This window comes from Anabrus simplex, chromosome 10 (genome assembly GCF_040414725.1).
Source record: "Anabrus simplex isolate iqAnaSimp1 chromosome 10, ASM4041472v1, whole genome shotgun sequence".
NCBI lineage: Eukaryota > Metazoa > Arthropoda > Insecta > Orthoptera > Tettigoniidae > Anabrus > Anabrus simplex.
In genome coordinates this window covers 24,907,175-24,923,571 of record NC_090274.1, presented here as the reverse complement: position 1 = coordinate 24,923,571, position 16,397 = coordinate 24,907,175, and the positions used below count along the sequence as shown (strand labels likewise).

Below are 16,397 nucleotides of genomic sequence, written 5' to 3'. Positions count from 1 at the left end.
AAATGTTAGGATTGTCTGAAGAAGAGCAGCCCTCTGCAGCTCCACAAGAACTAGAAGGACCTGGAAGATGTGCCTAATGCAAGCGAAAAAAATGAAGCCCGGAAAAGCTAAGACCAGATGCCGTGTATGTCTTGGACCTCTTTACTACTACTACTACTAATTATTATTATTATTATTATTATTATTATTATTATTATTATTATTATTATTATTATTATTATTATTATTTACTGTCCGACTCGTTGGCTGAATGGTCAGTGTACTGGCCATCGGTTCAGAGGGTACCAGGTTCGATTCCCGGTCGGGTCGTGGATTTTAACCTTCACTGGTTAATTCCAATGGCCCGGGGGCTGGGTGTTTGTGCTGTCCCCAACATCCCTGCAACTCACACACCACACACAACACTATCCTCCACCACAATAACACGCAGTTACCTACAAATGGCTGATGCCACCCACCCTCAACGGAGGGTCTGCCTTACAAGGGTTGCGCTCGGCTAGAAATAGACAGATGACATTATTATTATTATTATTATTATTATTATTATTATTAACCCCGGATAGGGCGGTACAGAACGTCAAGAACCTAGTGATGATGCAAAATGATTGTCAATTGTTAAATATCCAATTTTCGTATTGTTAAAATACCTTTGAACATTTACAAGCTGGTTCAAAATTATTGACTAGTTTTGTAACATTAAATATAGTTTTTGATTAATTTGTGCTATTCTTTTTTCCTGACCCGGTCTGAAACACCGTGTGCGCCTCCTCATGGGATTATTTTTTACACGCGCCCTCTCCTAGGTTAAACACCAAACACGAAAGTTCTAAACAACTCTTAACTGATGTTTAATATGCATCATAAATAAAATAAAATATAAATGTCATAAAAGAACACTAAACTACACTATTCTATTTACAATCTTAAAATGACATCTCACACCAGGCAAATGCTGGGGCTGTACCTTAATTAAGGCCACGGCCGCTTCCTTCCAACTCCTAGGCCTTTCCTATCCCATCGTCGCCATAAGACCTATCTGTGTCGGTGCGACGTAAAGCCCCTAGGAAAAAAAAAAAATTACATCCTTGTCTTCTTTTGCTACCGCTTTGTCCCACACCTGTGGGGCTGCAGGTGCGAACTACGTCGCACATGTGGATTTGGCCCGTTTTACGGCCGGATGTCCTTCCTAACGCCAACCCTATACGAGGGGACGTAATCACTATTGCGTGTTTCTGTGGTGGTTGGTAGTGTGGTGTGTTGTCTGAATATGATGAGGAGAGTGTTGGGACGGACACATGCGCCCAGTCCCCGAGCCAGAATAATTAATTAGAAGCGATTAAAATCACCGACCCGGCCAGGAATCGAACTCGGGATCGTCATCTTACCTTGAAAATCGCCGGCAACGTGTAACAGTTGGAAATTTGAGTTCAGGATGGCAAAGAAAGACCCTCGGTGTCCCTCAGGGGTTGGTTCTCGGACCACTGCTATTTATCATTCAAATTAATGATATATCAAAAGCTCAAATTCTGCAAATTGCAAGTTTACGCGGATGATGTACATGCTATCACTTCTGCACAAAGTACTTTCCACTAATACTCCCGACTATCTGTCTTCATCTTTTTCTTACCTCTTGTCCTATCATGAACACAATACAAGATCTGGCTCCTCTCTTGCCATACCTGTAAACAGCACTGCTGTGTACAACCGCTCCTTCATAATTTCTGTGTCTAGGTCATGGAATTCGCTACCTACGAACATAAGAGACAAACCTTCTCACGACAAGTTTAAAGTGGCTTGCCGGGAGCATTTGCTGGGTAGATCCTACTGACTTGCTGGATAATTGTTGAGTGAATGAAGGAATGAATGAGATTAATGAATGGATTACTGTAGTTACGTCATTTAAGTGTACGTTATTTTGTGTATTTTAAAATTAAGGATTCTTTCATTATTATTATTATTATTATTATTGCTATTAATATTATTTGTTTTATGTGTATTCGAAATTATAAGTTATGCATATGTATACTCATCTAGTGGGTAAGTGTAAGAGAGGGCCTTGAGCCCTAACTTCGCCACCAATAAAGGCATTATCTATCTATCTATCTATCTATCTATCTATCTAAACCGAAGACAGTACGCTGACCATTAAGCCAAGTCGTAAAAATGTCATCCTTGTCTATTAACTAAAAATATAATCAATTTATTAAAATAAGTCTCTCTTAAAATTTTACTCAAATCTTCCACTTCAGAGATTACGTCAGTTAAATGTTGCTGGCATTTCCACCTGTCCTCAAACACTCCCTAGAGTTTGTATTTATGGGAGTACAGATTGTAGTCAATATGGACTGTTATAAAATCAAACCACAATGGTTAAGTTAATAAAGATGCAGGTTTCTCAATTTGACACCCATAGGCGACCTATGCGTCGTGATGAGGATCGAATGATGATGAAGACAACACATACACCCAGCCCCCATGCCAGCAGAATTAACCAGTTATGGTTAAAATTTCCAAATGGAACCCGGGACCCCTGCGATCAAAGGCCAGCAAGCTAACCATTAACCATGGAGCCAGACACCCGTATCTATTAGGCGCACACACAAAGAATCCTCAAGTGAGAGCAAAGGATACGCTGATAGGAATTTCTCGTGAAGGCCACACGAGCCGAAACAATAAAACGTTGAGTAGACTTTTAGAGAACAAGATAAGTAAAGATAAAGCAAAGCACAGGCTTCAATTTCTGGCTGGGTCGAGAGATTCCCTTGGCTTGGCATGTCTGTATTTGTGCTGTCTCTCCAACATCCCTGCAACTCAAATACAACACGCAACATTATCATCTACCACACTAACAGCTAGTTTCTTATACATGGCAGATGTTGCCTACCCTCGTCAGTAGAGCGTCTTGCAAAAGCTGCATCAGGCTAGCAACAGCCACACAAAATTATTATAAGTCATAGATTAATACAAAAATGTGCTCTTATGAAACAGGTTAGGGCTAATCAAAATTAATACTCTGCTGCATATGTTTCCTAAACTGCAATATACCTACAATGAAGTAAAAGTCCACCAATACCATAAAATCTCAGTAAGACGCTTCTGCAGGGGACAAGGAAAGCGAGAAAACAAATTCCTGAATACACAAATAAAAATTATGAGAGTAATCCCAAAAATAAGGGGGTCTAATTTTTTATAAACACAGAACTCTGTTCATATGGCTATTGGTAGCAATATTGCCAAGAGTGTTTCCCACGCTCGCATATGAACATGCCCACGCCGCGCCGAGGCACACAGTCTTGGCTTGGCAGCTGTTGAGAATGGAGCTCCTGTTGGATGTTACCACCAAGTGCAAAGTGGGCGCAGTTATTCGGTTTTTGAATGCAAGAGGTACTGAACCAATTAAAATCCATCGCCAATTGATGAACAAAGGAGCAGGAGACCATCGATTTCCGTCGAGACAGTCGTGAAGGTCAAGCAAACTCATGCGTGAAGATCGTCGGATCACCGTGGTTGATCTCTGCACTTTGGTTACTGATGTTTCCCAAAGCGCCGCTCACAGAATTTTAACGGAAAAGTTGAAATACCGGAAGATGTGCGCAAGATGGGTGCCACGCACGCTGACTGAAGACCACACTTCCTGAACAGCATGGCAGCGAGCTGGTAGACGTGCATACAAAAACTGTCACAGCGTTCACAAAAATGCATTGACCGAAATGGTGATTATGTAGAAAAATAGCTAAATGTTCAAGCTGTAAAATTATGTATACAATTGTAGAAATAAGCAGATTTATGTATTTATAAAAAATAGGAGACCTTATTTTTGGGATTACCTTTGTATCAAAGAGGGACGCGATAACGCTTGATTTTTTTTTTCCAGATGCTTGCATTTTACGTTGTGTATGTACGGCTACAGTGAATGATACAGGTTATCTAACCTTCTCAAAGATGAGATGACAGTATTAAAATGCATGAAAACAACAAGGGAACAAATACGAAAATATTTTGCACTAGAGCTTATTAAATATTAAATAAGAGCAGTAAACAGGGTGTACCAAAACTTTTTTTTTCGCTATTTGTCTTACGTCGCACCGACACTTGGCGACAATGGGATAGGAAAGGCCTAGGAATGGAAAGGAAGCAGCCATGGCCTTAATTAAGGTACAGCCCCAGCATTTGCCTGGTCTGAAAATGGGAAACCACGGGAAACCATCTTCAGGGCTGCCGACAGTGAGGTACGAATCCACAACCTCCCGGATGCAAGCTCACAGCTGCGCGCCCCTAATCGCACGGACAACTCGCCCGGTGTACCAGAACTCGACGGCAAAAAATTTAGGGATGAATTCCTAACATAGAAAGAAGAAAAAAAAGGTTATGACAACATGGGTCCGGAAACGTATACTTACAGGACATATTAAATTTCCTTTGTAAAGTGAAAACCATCAATACGGAATGATTCTAATATCTTGTAAAAGGCCTTGAATTCCTGAACTCCCCAGGATAATTTGCACCTTCGAGGAGCTAGCTGTTAGCCTCAGGAATGTTCACTTTTGCTTGCCAGTTAGCAGCGGGATTGCTGAATAATACAATAAGCCTGTTTGTGCTTGTAGTTCACATTCCATTCAGAAATTTATTTTGTGATGAGTGGTACAGTGAAGGGCAGCGAATATGTGTCGCCCGATAGCCTACGTCTGGATTAGGAACATAATTGTGTGAAGTTGATTAGCATGGTGCATATTTGTTTTGTGACAGCCTCATTATGGATTCATAAAAAGCTGCGAAATTCCTTACTAATGAAGACAAAATTAAAATCTATCAAAGTGGACTGATGCCTGCATTTTCAAGCAAGCAGTGTTAGCGCGAATGTTGAAACTTGCACTTTCAAGTTTTGACTTGATCATTCTAGTTGGTTGAATTAAAGTTTTGTCACGTTTAAAATGGTGGCCAAAGCCGCAGTCGCACATGGTTGAGTGTAACCTCCAATTCATTGTCTAACAGTGTGACCAAAAAATAATGCTTAATAACCCACTGGTCCAATATAAAAGTCTTCTACTACCACTTGTTTTAGAAAGAGCGTGATTTGCAATAATACTTGATATTTTTATGGGCGCCTGTGCAAATGTTTTCATATTTGTTGTCTGGTGTTTCTCATTACCTTTCAGTGCAATGTTCGTATTTTATAATCCCCACCAGGAAAAGTTTTCATATTTGTTCTCTCGTATTTTTCACACTTTTTAATATTCTCCTCTCATCTTTGGAAATGGTAGATACAGTTTCATTACATCCGTGGATACACGATGTAAAATGCCGTCATTTTCGAAAAAATCTTATCTAGCGTTTTCAAATCACTGTTGGATAAATTTCTCACTTGAGACATTCTTTTTCCTTGTCCCCTGCACGAATATCTTACAAAGTTTTACTGTATTAGAAATCTTTGCAATGATAGACTGTCTGTTCACAAAAGCAAACATTTCAACAAAGCACGCTAGGCCCATATTAAATACCTGTAGGTAGACTAGAAGCCACATCCTTGTCCATTGGCTCAGCCTGAACTCCAGGGATGCTACCTTGGCGCTGCCTGCGGAATGTGGGTGGTATTAAATCTGGAGGAAGGGGGGCAGGAATCTTCTCCCCATTCTTCGCCATGTCGCACAGATGCATGGCCAACACAAACTCTTCACAGGACAGACGTCCATCAGAATCCATGTCAGATAGAGCCCTGCAAAGACAAAAGATCTTACTATGCTTGCATCAAAATCAGGAGAACAAGATTAAATAATTGAAATATTTAAGGTTTAATTAATTCTGACTTAAATAAAGTCAAATGATTTAAATTTAACAAAAAGACTTTGTAACATTTCTTCTATAACCATATCTACAATTTCAGACTTGTCCGTCATACGCTGTGTATATGCGGCAATGAGAAACTGTGAAATACCTCTTCAGTAACGCCAGTTGATTGATGATGATTATTGTTGTTTAAAGGGGCCTAACATCTAGGTCACCGGCCCCTAATGATACGAGGTGAACGAACCTAAAATTAAAACTTCAAAAAGTATCCAGTGACTAAAATCTAAAATGACTGTGAAACAAAACTATCACTGGATCCAATTCACAATGCCTTCATTATCTAAAGGGGGTCCAAAATCCAGATCACCAGCCCCTCAGAATGGTACTAATCACTGGTAAAACCATGGCGTTCTTCCTATAGTGGTACTAATCACAGGTAATGTAGACCCATGGTATTAAAAGAAACTTCATTCTGTTCCGTATTGAACTGGGATTACAGGGTAATGTTAAGGGTCCACCTCTTCAATACAATGAATATTTACTGATGTGAGTTTAGATCACATGTTGTTTAAAGAAGATTGGTACTAGTTTCGACGCTCATTGCGCGTCATCAGCCAATGAATCAATTGAGCAAATCACAACTTATCAAAAAACAATATAAAACACATGATAGCACCTACAAAGATAAATATTAAATTATGACAAGTTAAAACATATGATGGCACATACAATGGCAAATGTTAAATTGTAACAAGTTAAAACGATGAGAGTAAGGTGCGTCTGACCGTAAAGTAAAAATCTATAAAATTTGAGAGGGTAACCCTGTTGTTAAGTCTTTTCTCGTGTATCAAGACACTAAACAGAAATCAACCAAACCTTCCACAAAAAAAACGAACACACATACCTCTCAACTAAGCAATACCCCTACAACTATAAACTTATCAAACACTTGTTTTTCAGACAAATAATTGGATCTTCTTAACAAGGTCATGAAATTCAATTGGCTGAATTTCAACGAAGCAGATGACCTAATTACCACAGCTGCTGAAATCAAGTCTAACATTAGTCAACTCCCTACCGATAAACGTAACGATGTTAGATATGAAATTAAAAAGATACTTCCCCCTTTAGTCAATGAACTGAAAACTAATTCACAACCAGGTCTCAAAAAAAATATAATAATAATCGAATTAAAAAACAAAATTAAGAACAATGATATAATCATTACGAAAGCCAATAAAGGATCCACCACCGTTTTATTAAACAAGGTCAACTAAGTCAATAAAACAGAAAATTTATTTTCCAATAATACCTACACTATAGTAAATAAAGACCCCACACCGAAAATTCAACAAAATTTAAAGATTTTGTTTAAAAATTCGTCTTTCCTTTTGCAAGAGCAAGGACATCAAAGACTTATTATTATGAATCCTAAACTACCAACCGCAAGGCATTACCTAAATCCATAAAAAAGAGGTACCCATGCACCCTATAATAAATAGCAGAAACGGTCCCACTTATAGAGTTTCAAGATTTTTACATTATTTTCTTAGAAAACATTTTAAATTTAATAATGAAGCATACAGTCCAATGATTTCTGTGAAAAAATAACACAATTTAGACTACAACCAAACCACATAATGGTCTCACATGACATTACCAAATGTACTCAAACATCCCTATCAATGATACTATAAACATTATAAAAACGAACCTTTCCAAACACAGTAATTCAAGCAAATTTGAAATAACTGAGTTCATTAAATTATTGAGCTTTGTTTTAAACAATGACTATTTCACCTTCAATAACAAAATTTATCATCAAAATGGACTGGCAATGGGCGATCCCATTTCGGGCATTTTAGCCTATATTCTAATGGATAATCTAAAGGCTAATAAAATAGTAAATAAAATCAACAGTCACCACCTATGAGTAAGATACATGAATGACACACTTGCCATAATTGATAAACAGCAAAACAATAGCGATAACATTTTAATAATGTTATTTGCCTTACGTCCCACTAACTACTTTTATGGTCTTTGGAGACGCCGAGGTGACGGAATTTAATCCCGCTGGAGTTCTTTTACGTGCCAGTAAATCTACCGACACGAGGCTGTCGTATTTGAGCACCTTCAAATACCACCGGACTGAGCCAGGATCGAACCTGCCAAGTTGGTGTTAGAAGGCCAGGGCCTTAACCGTCTGAGCCACTCAGCCCGGCACGATAACATTTTAACGTTCCTTAATGGACTCAATAGCAACATTACCTTCACAAAGGAAGATGAAATCAACAACTCTTTGAATTTCCTAGAAGTGAACATAAATAGAGCCAGTAATAAATTCACATTTCAAATCTATAGAAAACCCACCTGGGCCTCTTTGACTATTAAAAAAAAAATCTTTGCACCCACATTCTCACAGGTTAGCGACCTTTTACAGCTTGATCCATGAAGCGTTCAGTTCTCTTTCTAACGACAGCCGAAAAAAAAAAAAAGAACTACAATATATTAAAGAAATGGCTAAACTTAACGGCTACAAATCAGACATGGTTAATAAAATTATAAACAAAATCTAGATCAAAACTGAAATTAATTTAACCCCTGAAAGATCTATTAAAAAAAATTTAAAAAATACCAGTTTTGCTGCTTTTACCTTCACAAATCCAGCTCTATATCAGATCACTAACCCGATTAAGAAACATGGCGGCAATATTGCATTTAAAACCCGTAATACAAACAGAAATATGTTCTTTAACTCCCATACAGTAAATTTAACATACAACCAATACTCAAACTCAGGGATTTATAGACTCAAATGCGCCCACTGTAAGTTTTCTTACGTGGGACAAACAGAACGCAGCTTTCAAATGAGATACTTAGAGCATTACAATGCATCCAAGCACAACAAATACTCCACTATGTGTATTCATATGAAAGAAATGGGACATAGCTTCACCACTATACACCAGGACCTTCAGATCTTAAGGATTATTAATAAGGGTAGTTTGATGACTGAATTCGAAAACACCTATATCTTTTTTAGACCAGCACTTCGGTAAGAATCAAAATCTAAATGACATCATAGAAACAAAGAGCCCGGTCATCTCTTAATATGAACAATAACAATTTTTTTAAATCTTCAGATATAAATCCATCAACAGCAGCCAATGACCCGTCGCCTGGCCACACCACCTCCCCTGTGCATACCAACAGCGATCTTAACAGCTCGCCCACTCCTCTTCACCCGACACACTCCCCGCCACTAATGACACGTCCCTACAATCATAGGTTATGATTTTCATTTCTGTGTTGACGTATAACTAATATAATAGAGTTTGAAGGATGTTCCACCAATCAACACAATGTAAAATATTTGAAATTTATAAAGTGAAGACTGGTTTCGACTCCCTTGGAGTCATCAGTTCTTGTAGATAATTAAATCAATGGGAATCTGATAATCATCATGGGGATTGCCTACATACGTCTTCATAGGTTGACAAAAATCATGACAAAATTATACACACAATGGCAATTGCCTAAAATATTTATCAATAGGTTGTCCTAAAACATAAATTATGTACACAATGACATGAAACACTTGGCATTTTAAGAAAGATCTTGGATCTGGGTAAAAAGTATACTGTCATGTGTCTGTAGAACATCGAACAGACTTGTCAGCCTTGTTTCAATCAATTGGTTCACATGTTTTCAAGTTGAGTGTGTTTTTATAATTACACGGCATAAGCCCAAAAATATACCTCATGAATAGTTACACGGGCCGTGAAAGTCTAAATGATAATATTATTATTAATGAAGACCCTCCTTTCAATACAGAAAAGATTTTAATCTATAGAAGATTTTAGCTAATCCACAAATCATTTTAAGCTGAATGTATTAATTTCTTGTTTATACTGAAAAATCTGTGTGAATATTTTGACTCCCATTTGACTTCAATTGTCAACTCAGTATCACCATTATGAGTGATGATAACATTTTATATTATCTCCATTAGATGGGAACATAAATATTATATCCCATTAAAACTTTAAGGCAGGATTAAACAATTCAATCCAAATGTGAGCATAATGTTCTTACACATAAATGTAAATTATTGTAAACAATTAGTTTTTAAGAATATTTTTAATGTAACATTCACTCCAGAGCTCTGACAGGGTACAGAATTTATGGCTGATAATGCCTGCGATGACGGGTGAAACACGTACCATTACAACCTTAATAGAATGATTATATCACAGTCATAAAGACTGTAAAGTATTGAATAGGTCGGTTTTAATAAATTAATTGTAAAATTTTTAATATTTTGAACTTCAATCATCATCATCATCATCATCATTTCCCTTTATCCAGCTGTAGCCAGGTAGGGGCAAATATGGTTCCTCTCCACTTTCTTCGGTCTTTCCACCACTCCTCCTTCAACACTGTGTCTCAGTCCAGGTATCTTTCTATAATGCTATGTTGGATGGTATCCTTCCATCTCAATCGTGGTCGTCCACGGCCTCTCCTTCCTTGGATTTGCATTTCCACCACCTTTCTGGGCATTCTTTCATCACTCATTCACATTATGTGCCCAAACCATCTTAGTCGGCTCTTCTCTATTCTATCATTCATTTTTTCCACTCCAATTTCTTCCCGGATTTTCTCATTCCTTATTTTGTCTCTTCTACTCTTCTGTATCATACTCCTCAAGAACTTCATTTTGGCTGCCTGTATTCGACTCTCATCCTTCTTTGTCATTGTCCAAGTTGCTGCTCCGTAAGTTGTTAAGGGTACGTAATACATCTTGTACATAATAACCTTTGCTTCCGTTGGCACATCTTTGTCCCATAACATGTTTCTTACACTATGATAGAAACAAATTCCAGCTTGAATCGTTTTACTAATCTCAGCATCCAGTCGAGCATTCTCCATTAATTCACTCCCCAGGTATTTAAACGTTTCCACTACTTCCAGGGGCTTGTCTGCAAGTCTAATCTGACCTTTCCCTTCTTTCTCCCCTCTAGACATAACAAGAGTTTTACTCTTTTCTACACTTATTTTCAATCCACGTTCTTCAATCTTCCCATTCACCACATTCAACTGTTCTTGAACCTTCCTGTCGTCTTCCCCCCAAATCACAATATCATCTGCAAATAACATCATGTTCATTGAACTTCAATACGGTCTAATAATGAAATTAATCACTCGTAATAAATGCCTTCATATCAGAAAAAAATCTTATCTAGTGTTTCCATATTCCTGCTGGATAGTTTTTATTCGTATATTCACTAGTACGCTTTCTCGATTAACACGATCATTTTTGTTGTCCCCTGCAGGAACATCATAACGAGGTTTTACTGTAACTAAATTACTATACAAGTGAACATAATAAATATGATGCATTGTGATAAATATAATGGGTTGTAATGACAGTGCAAGGGTGCGATATATCTGAACGTCAGAGGTAAACAAACATAAATACAAAAACTACAATTTTGAGGCCACTAATTTTGTCACTAATATGACACTCCTTCTGGTCACGTCATCTTACGGGTACAATAATGTATGTGTACGTTTCTCAGGAATTAAGATGAGCTATGTGACACCATGGTATGTGCAAGGAGAACCCAACAATAAATAATATTTATTATTTGACTTTAGCAGTGGCGAAGTTAGAGCTCGTGGCTCTCCCTTACAGTTAACCACATAAATTACAAGTTAATACACTGACTGAGCAAATGTCATGGGATAGCGGAGCACTGATGCGCAGTGTGTTGTCTGCGCACCACACGCCCCCTGTGCCAGCGGCAGTTGTATAGGAGACCTTGTGAGCAGTGGCTGTGCATGTGACAGGTGCAACATAGAACGTCGTCGTGAGCTGACACCGTTCGAACGGGGTATGGTGGTCAGTGCCCGATGGATGGAAAGTGCGATTTCGGAAGTGGTGCAGGAATTCGGCTTCACACGATCAACCGTGCCCAGGGTGTATCGTGAATGGTTGAATGCGGGTGTCACCATCCACAACAGACGAACGACTGACCATCCAGCCACCCTCGATGACCGTGACCGGCGACATCCGAGACGGATTGTCAGTAGTGACAGACGGGCAACCGTGCAACAAATCATGGCTCAATTCAACACAGGCCATGCTAGACATGTCTCCCAGTGGACAATCCGTAGGAACATGGGTTCTATGGTGTATGGGAACCAGCGCCACACACGGGTGCCACTGTTAACCCAACGTCATCGGGGACAACAACACGCATTTGTCGCCAGTCACCAGGGATGGACACTGGAAAAACGGCGTAACATGATATGGTCGGATGAATCACGATTTCAACTGCACCACGTCGATGGGAGGCACCGTGTATGCCGCAGATCACATGAAGCGATGGATAGTATAGATTTCTCCTCGTCTTTGAATCAGGTTTTCTTCCTTTTGATTTCATTGCGCGAGGTTATGTTTGGCGGTGAGTTATCCAAGTGCATTATTTGAATACTGTAAATGCACCTTGTTGGATACATTTTGGAAATAGTTTTTTCCATGGCATCTGAGAGCTTTAAACTCTCCCTGGTAGTCCTCTGGACGCAGCCGACACCAAACCGTTTGCAGTAATGGGTCTTAGAATATAATATATATATTGTAATGCCGCCGCAAGGGTTGGCATTTCCGAAGTACGTGTTGGCAGTTAATTCGAAATCATGTAATTCAAAGTTCGATTTTTGCGTCCCAACAACTTCGAATTAACGAGGTTTTACTGTATCATTAATATAAGAGTACAAACAGGAGAGAACCAAGGACAGCACCCTGTAGAGTTCCAGCCTTTCTGACCCGCCACTGTGAAGTAATATCTTGAGATATAACACGCTGCTTACGATCTGTAAGGTAAGTGCGGAAAAATTTTGAAGCTTCAGTATCAAAATACAATTAAAATACTTTTAACAATATCTGAATACTGATTGTGTCAAAAGTCAAGGAATGTGAGTATAATCGCTTGTCTTTCGTCCATTGCTTGACTGATGTCGTCATAGAAAATGAACATATTTTCCATGGCATCTGAGAGCTTTAAACTCTCCCTGGTAGTCCTCTGGACGCAGCCGACACCAAACCGTTTGCAGTAATGGGTCTTAGAATATAATATATATATTGTAATGCCGCCGCAAGGGTTGGCATTTCCGAAGTACGTGTTGGCAGTTAATTCGAAATCATGTAATTCAAAGTTCGATTTTTGCGTCCCAACAACTTCGAATTAACGAGGTTTTACTGTATCATTAATATAAGAGTACAAACAGGAGAGAACCAAGGACAGCACCCTGTAGAGTTCCAGCCTTTCTGACCCGCCACTGTGAAGTAATATCTTGAGATATAACACGCTGCTTACGATCTGTAAGGTAAGTGCGGAAAAATTTTGAAGCTTCAGTATCAAAATACAATTAAAATACTTTTAACAATATCTGAATACTGATTGTGTCAAAAGTCAAGGAATGTGAGTATAATCGCTTGTCTTTCGTCCATTGCTTGACTGATGTCGTCATAGAAAATGAACATACAACAGTTCAACCTTATGGCGTCCGCTGCACTCTTTATCGTATTGGTTCTTATGATACTTTACCATGGTCAGTACTGCCTTAAAGGTAGTAAAATATGCGCCTCAGCAGCTCCTTTCCGCTTTCCTGTAAAGTTAGTGAAATGTCACAATAGTTCACTTCTGACTCCAGATATGTACATCGTCTACAAACAGTGATGAGTGAAGACTATAACCACTTCACCCGAGTGCTATCGTATTTCGCATAAGTAACACACTAACATAGCAAATGTCATGGGATAGTCACCTAATGGCTTATGGGGCCTCCTCTGGCCCTGCGAACTGCAGTGAGACGCCATGGAAGTGAGTCGACAAGTCCCTGTGTAGTCCTCTGAACGCAGCTGACACCAAATCGTTTGCAGAGCGGCCGCCAATGCTGGTCTGTTCGTGGGTGCAGGATCCATGGCACGGAGCCTGCATTCCAGGACATCCCAGATATGCTCGATAAGGTTCATATCGGGGCTCCTGGGTGGCCATGGCAGTCGTTGGACCAAAAATGAATTTTATCACGTGTAAAGTCATTGGACCTCCGCTGCATGTTCCTGGAACCATTCCCGGGCGACGTGGGAGCGATGTGGCGGCGCGTTATCATCTTGAAACACCGCAGAACCGTACGGGCGCTGGAAGGCCAAAAATGGGTGGAGATGGTCTCCGAGCAGCTCAACATACCACGTACCATTCAAAGTCTCTTCCAGAACAACTAGGGGGCCCATTCCATACCAGGAAAATGCACCCCAGACCATAACAGAGACACCAGCGCCCTGGACCACACCTTCGAGGCAGGCGGGATCCATCGCTTCATGTGGTCTGCGGCATACACAGTGCCTCCCATCGACATGGTGAAGTTGAAATCGTGATTCGTCCGACCATATCATGTTACGCCGTTGTTCCAGTGTTCATCCCTGCTGACTGGCGACAAATGCGTGTCGTCGTGCCCGATGACGTTAGGTTAACAGTGGCACACGTATGCGGCGCCGGCTCCCATACCCCATAGAACCCATGTTCCTGCGGAGACTGGGAGACGTGTCTAGCATGGCCTGTGTTGAACTGAGCCATGATTTGTTGCACGGTTGCCCGTCTGTCACTACTGACAATCTGTCTCAGATGTTGCCGGTCACGGTCATTGAGGGTGGCTGGATGGCTGGTCGTTTGTCTGTTGTGGACGGTGACACCCCGCATTCAACCATTCACGATACACCCTGGATACGGTTGATCGTGTGAAGCCGAATTCCCGCACCACTTCTGAAATTGCATTTCCCATCTATCGGGCACCGACCACCATACCCCGTTCGAACGGTGTCAGCTCACAATGATATTCTATGTTACACCTGTCACATGCACAGCCACTGCTCACAAGGTCTCCTATACAACTGCCGCTGGCACAGGGGGCGTGTGGTGCGCAGACAACACACCTGCGCATCAGTGCTCCTCTATCCCATGACATTTGCTCAGTCTGTGTACTATAGACCGCCGGCACCAGTTAATGGGTATGTAAATGCCAAATCAATGTCAAGTAACCACTCAAATCTGCTTTCCCCTTCTCTCAAGTTTCTCTATTATCGACTCTCTTATTAGTGTTTCAGAATGTCTGGAAAGATTCTGCAACTCCTCTAGTCATGAGATTTATACTGTATACCATGGGTTTCCAAATGGCAGGCAACATTCGAACCACGAGAGTGTTTTAAGAAATGTGAAGAAAATCTACAAAATATATTTCATACCTCGTTCAAAAATGTATCAATTTTTATACCCCTTATAGACCCAAGTCAGAACTAAATTCATTCTTTAATAATCTCTTTTTAAGTATTAACTTGTCCTGAATAGATTATTTTAAAAAATTAAAATACAAATTTCACTCTTTTATGCAATTTTAAAATAGTGTTTTAAATAATTAAAATTATCAAACCTTAATTTAAATTGAACTAAGTACATTATTTCATTCTGGTACCTCTGTGCTATTTGCAGAATTTTACCAACACTGGTGTATTATTAAAGTGTGGCCCGTGATCGTGAAGAAGGTTTCCAATGTGGCCCTCGAGCCCTTACAAATTGGAAACCCCTGCTGTATACCATATTTAACTGAATATAATATGCAATTTATTATAATACTACCCCATTTTTTAAGCCTCAAATTTTAAAAAATTCTAGAAAATATAATAGGCACCTGTTCTAAAACGCACCTGTTCTAAAACACACCATATTTTTCAGCATGAAGTATCACTTAACATTTGAAAGAACCATCATAGAATTTTCTCTTCTTCTTCTTCATGTCCATTTTGTCACTAATAAACATAAACAGACACAAAATAGCCAACTTGTAAACTTGTAACACTTACTGACAATGATGAATTCCATCCCATTTTTTTATCAGTGAAGACTGAAGGTGTGAATAACTTTAAATATCTGGGAAGTACAATATCAAATGACGGAAGTGCAAAGAACGAAGTGTTGAACAGGGTGCAAAAAGGATCCAAATTCTTCCATCAAGTATGGAACATAGTATGGGACAAGGGAGTTCCTCAGAGGGCTAAACAGACCCTGTTTAAGTTTTATCTCCTGCCCATCATGGCATATAGTCTGGAGAGTTGCAACGTACATAAAAGAGAAGTAAGTAAACTGCAAGCTGTTGAAATTAAGTTCCTTGGATCGGCTGTACAGAAAACAAGGAAGGACAGAATTAGGAACGATCAGATACGAATAGACCTGCAGGTCAGCCTGACCATGGAAGAAAGGCTGAGTGTTGCAAGGCTGAAGAGGCTAGGACACGTTAAGCAGATGCAGGAGACTCGGAACACCAAGTACGTGTTTTGAAAAGGTTCCGGGACAAAGACCAACTGGATGCCCTAGAAAAGGGTGGTTAGATCAGATAAGAAATACGGGATGCCCTAGAAAGAAAAGAAGCATACCAGGACCGTAATAAATGGAGGCGCATCATTCTTAAACATCCTACCCAGCTCACTGGAAGGAATTCATGATGAGAATGATGTTTGGAAGCTATTTTGGTTTATTTAAACAAGCTATGATTGA

At 39.6% G+C, this 16,397-nt stretch overlaps 1 protein-coding gene across 8 annotated transcripts in view; it reads right to left on the bottom strand.

Moving 5' to 3' along the window:
- Dap160 (dynamin associated protein 160) overlaps positions 1-16,397 on the bottom strand; it is a 196,896-nt gene that overhangs the window by 166,065 nt on the left and 14,434 nt on the right. For all 8 annotated transcript variants that reach the window (XM_067154599.2, XM_067154598.2, XM_067154602.2 and 5 more), the window contains exon 8: positions 5,499-5,713. In XM_067154599.2, the coding sequence (XP_067010700.2) occupies positions 5,499-5,713 (215 nt within the window). The remainder of the gene's footprint in view (positions 1-5,498; positions 5,714-16,397) is intronic.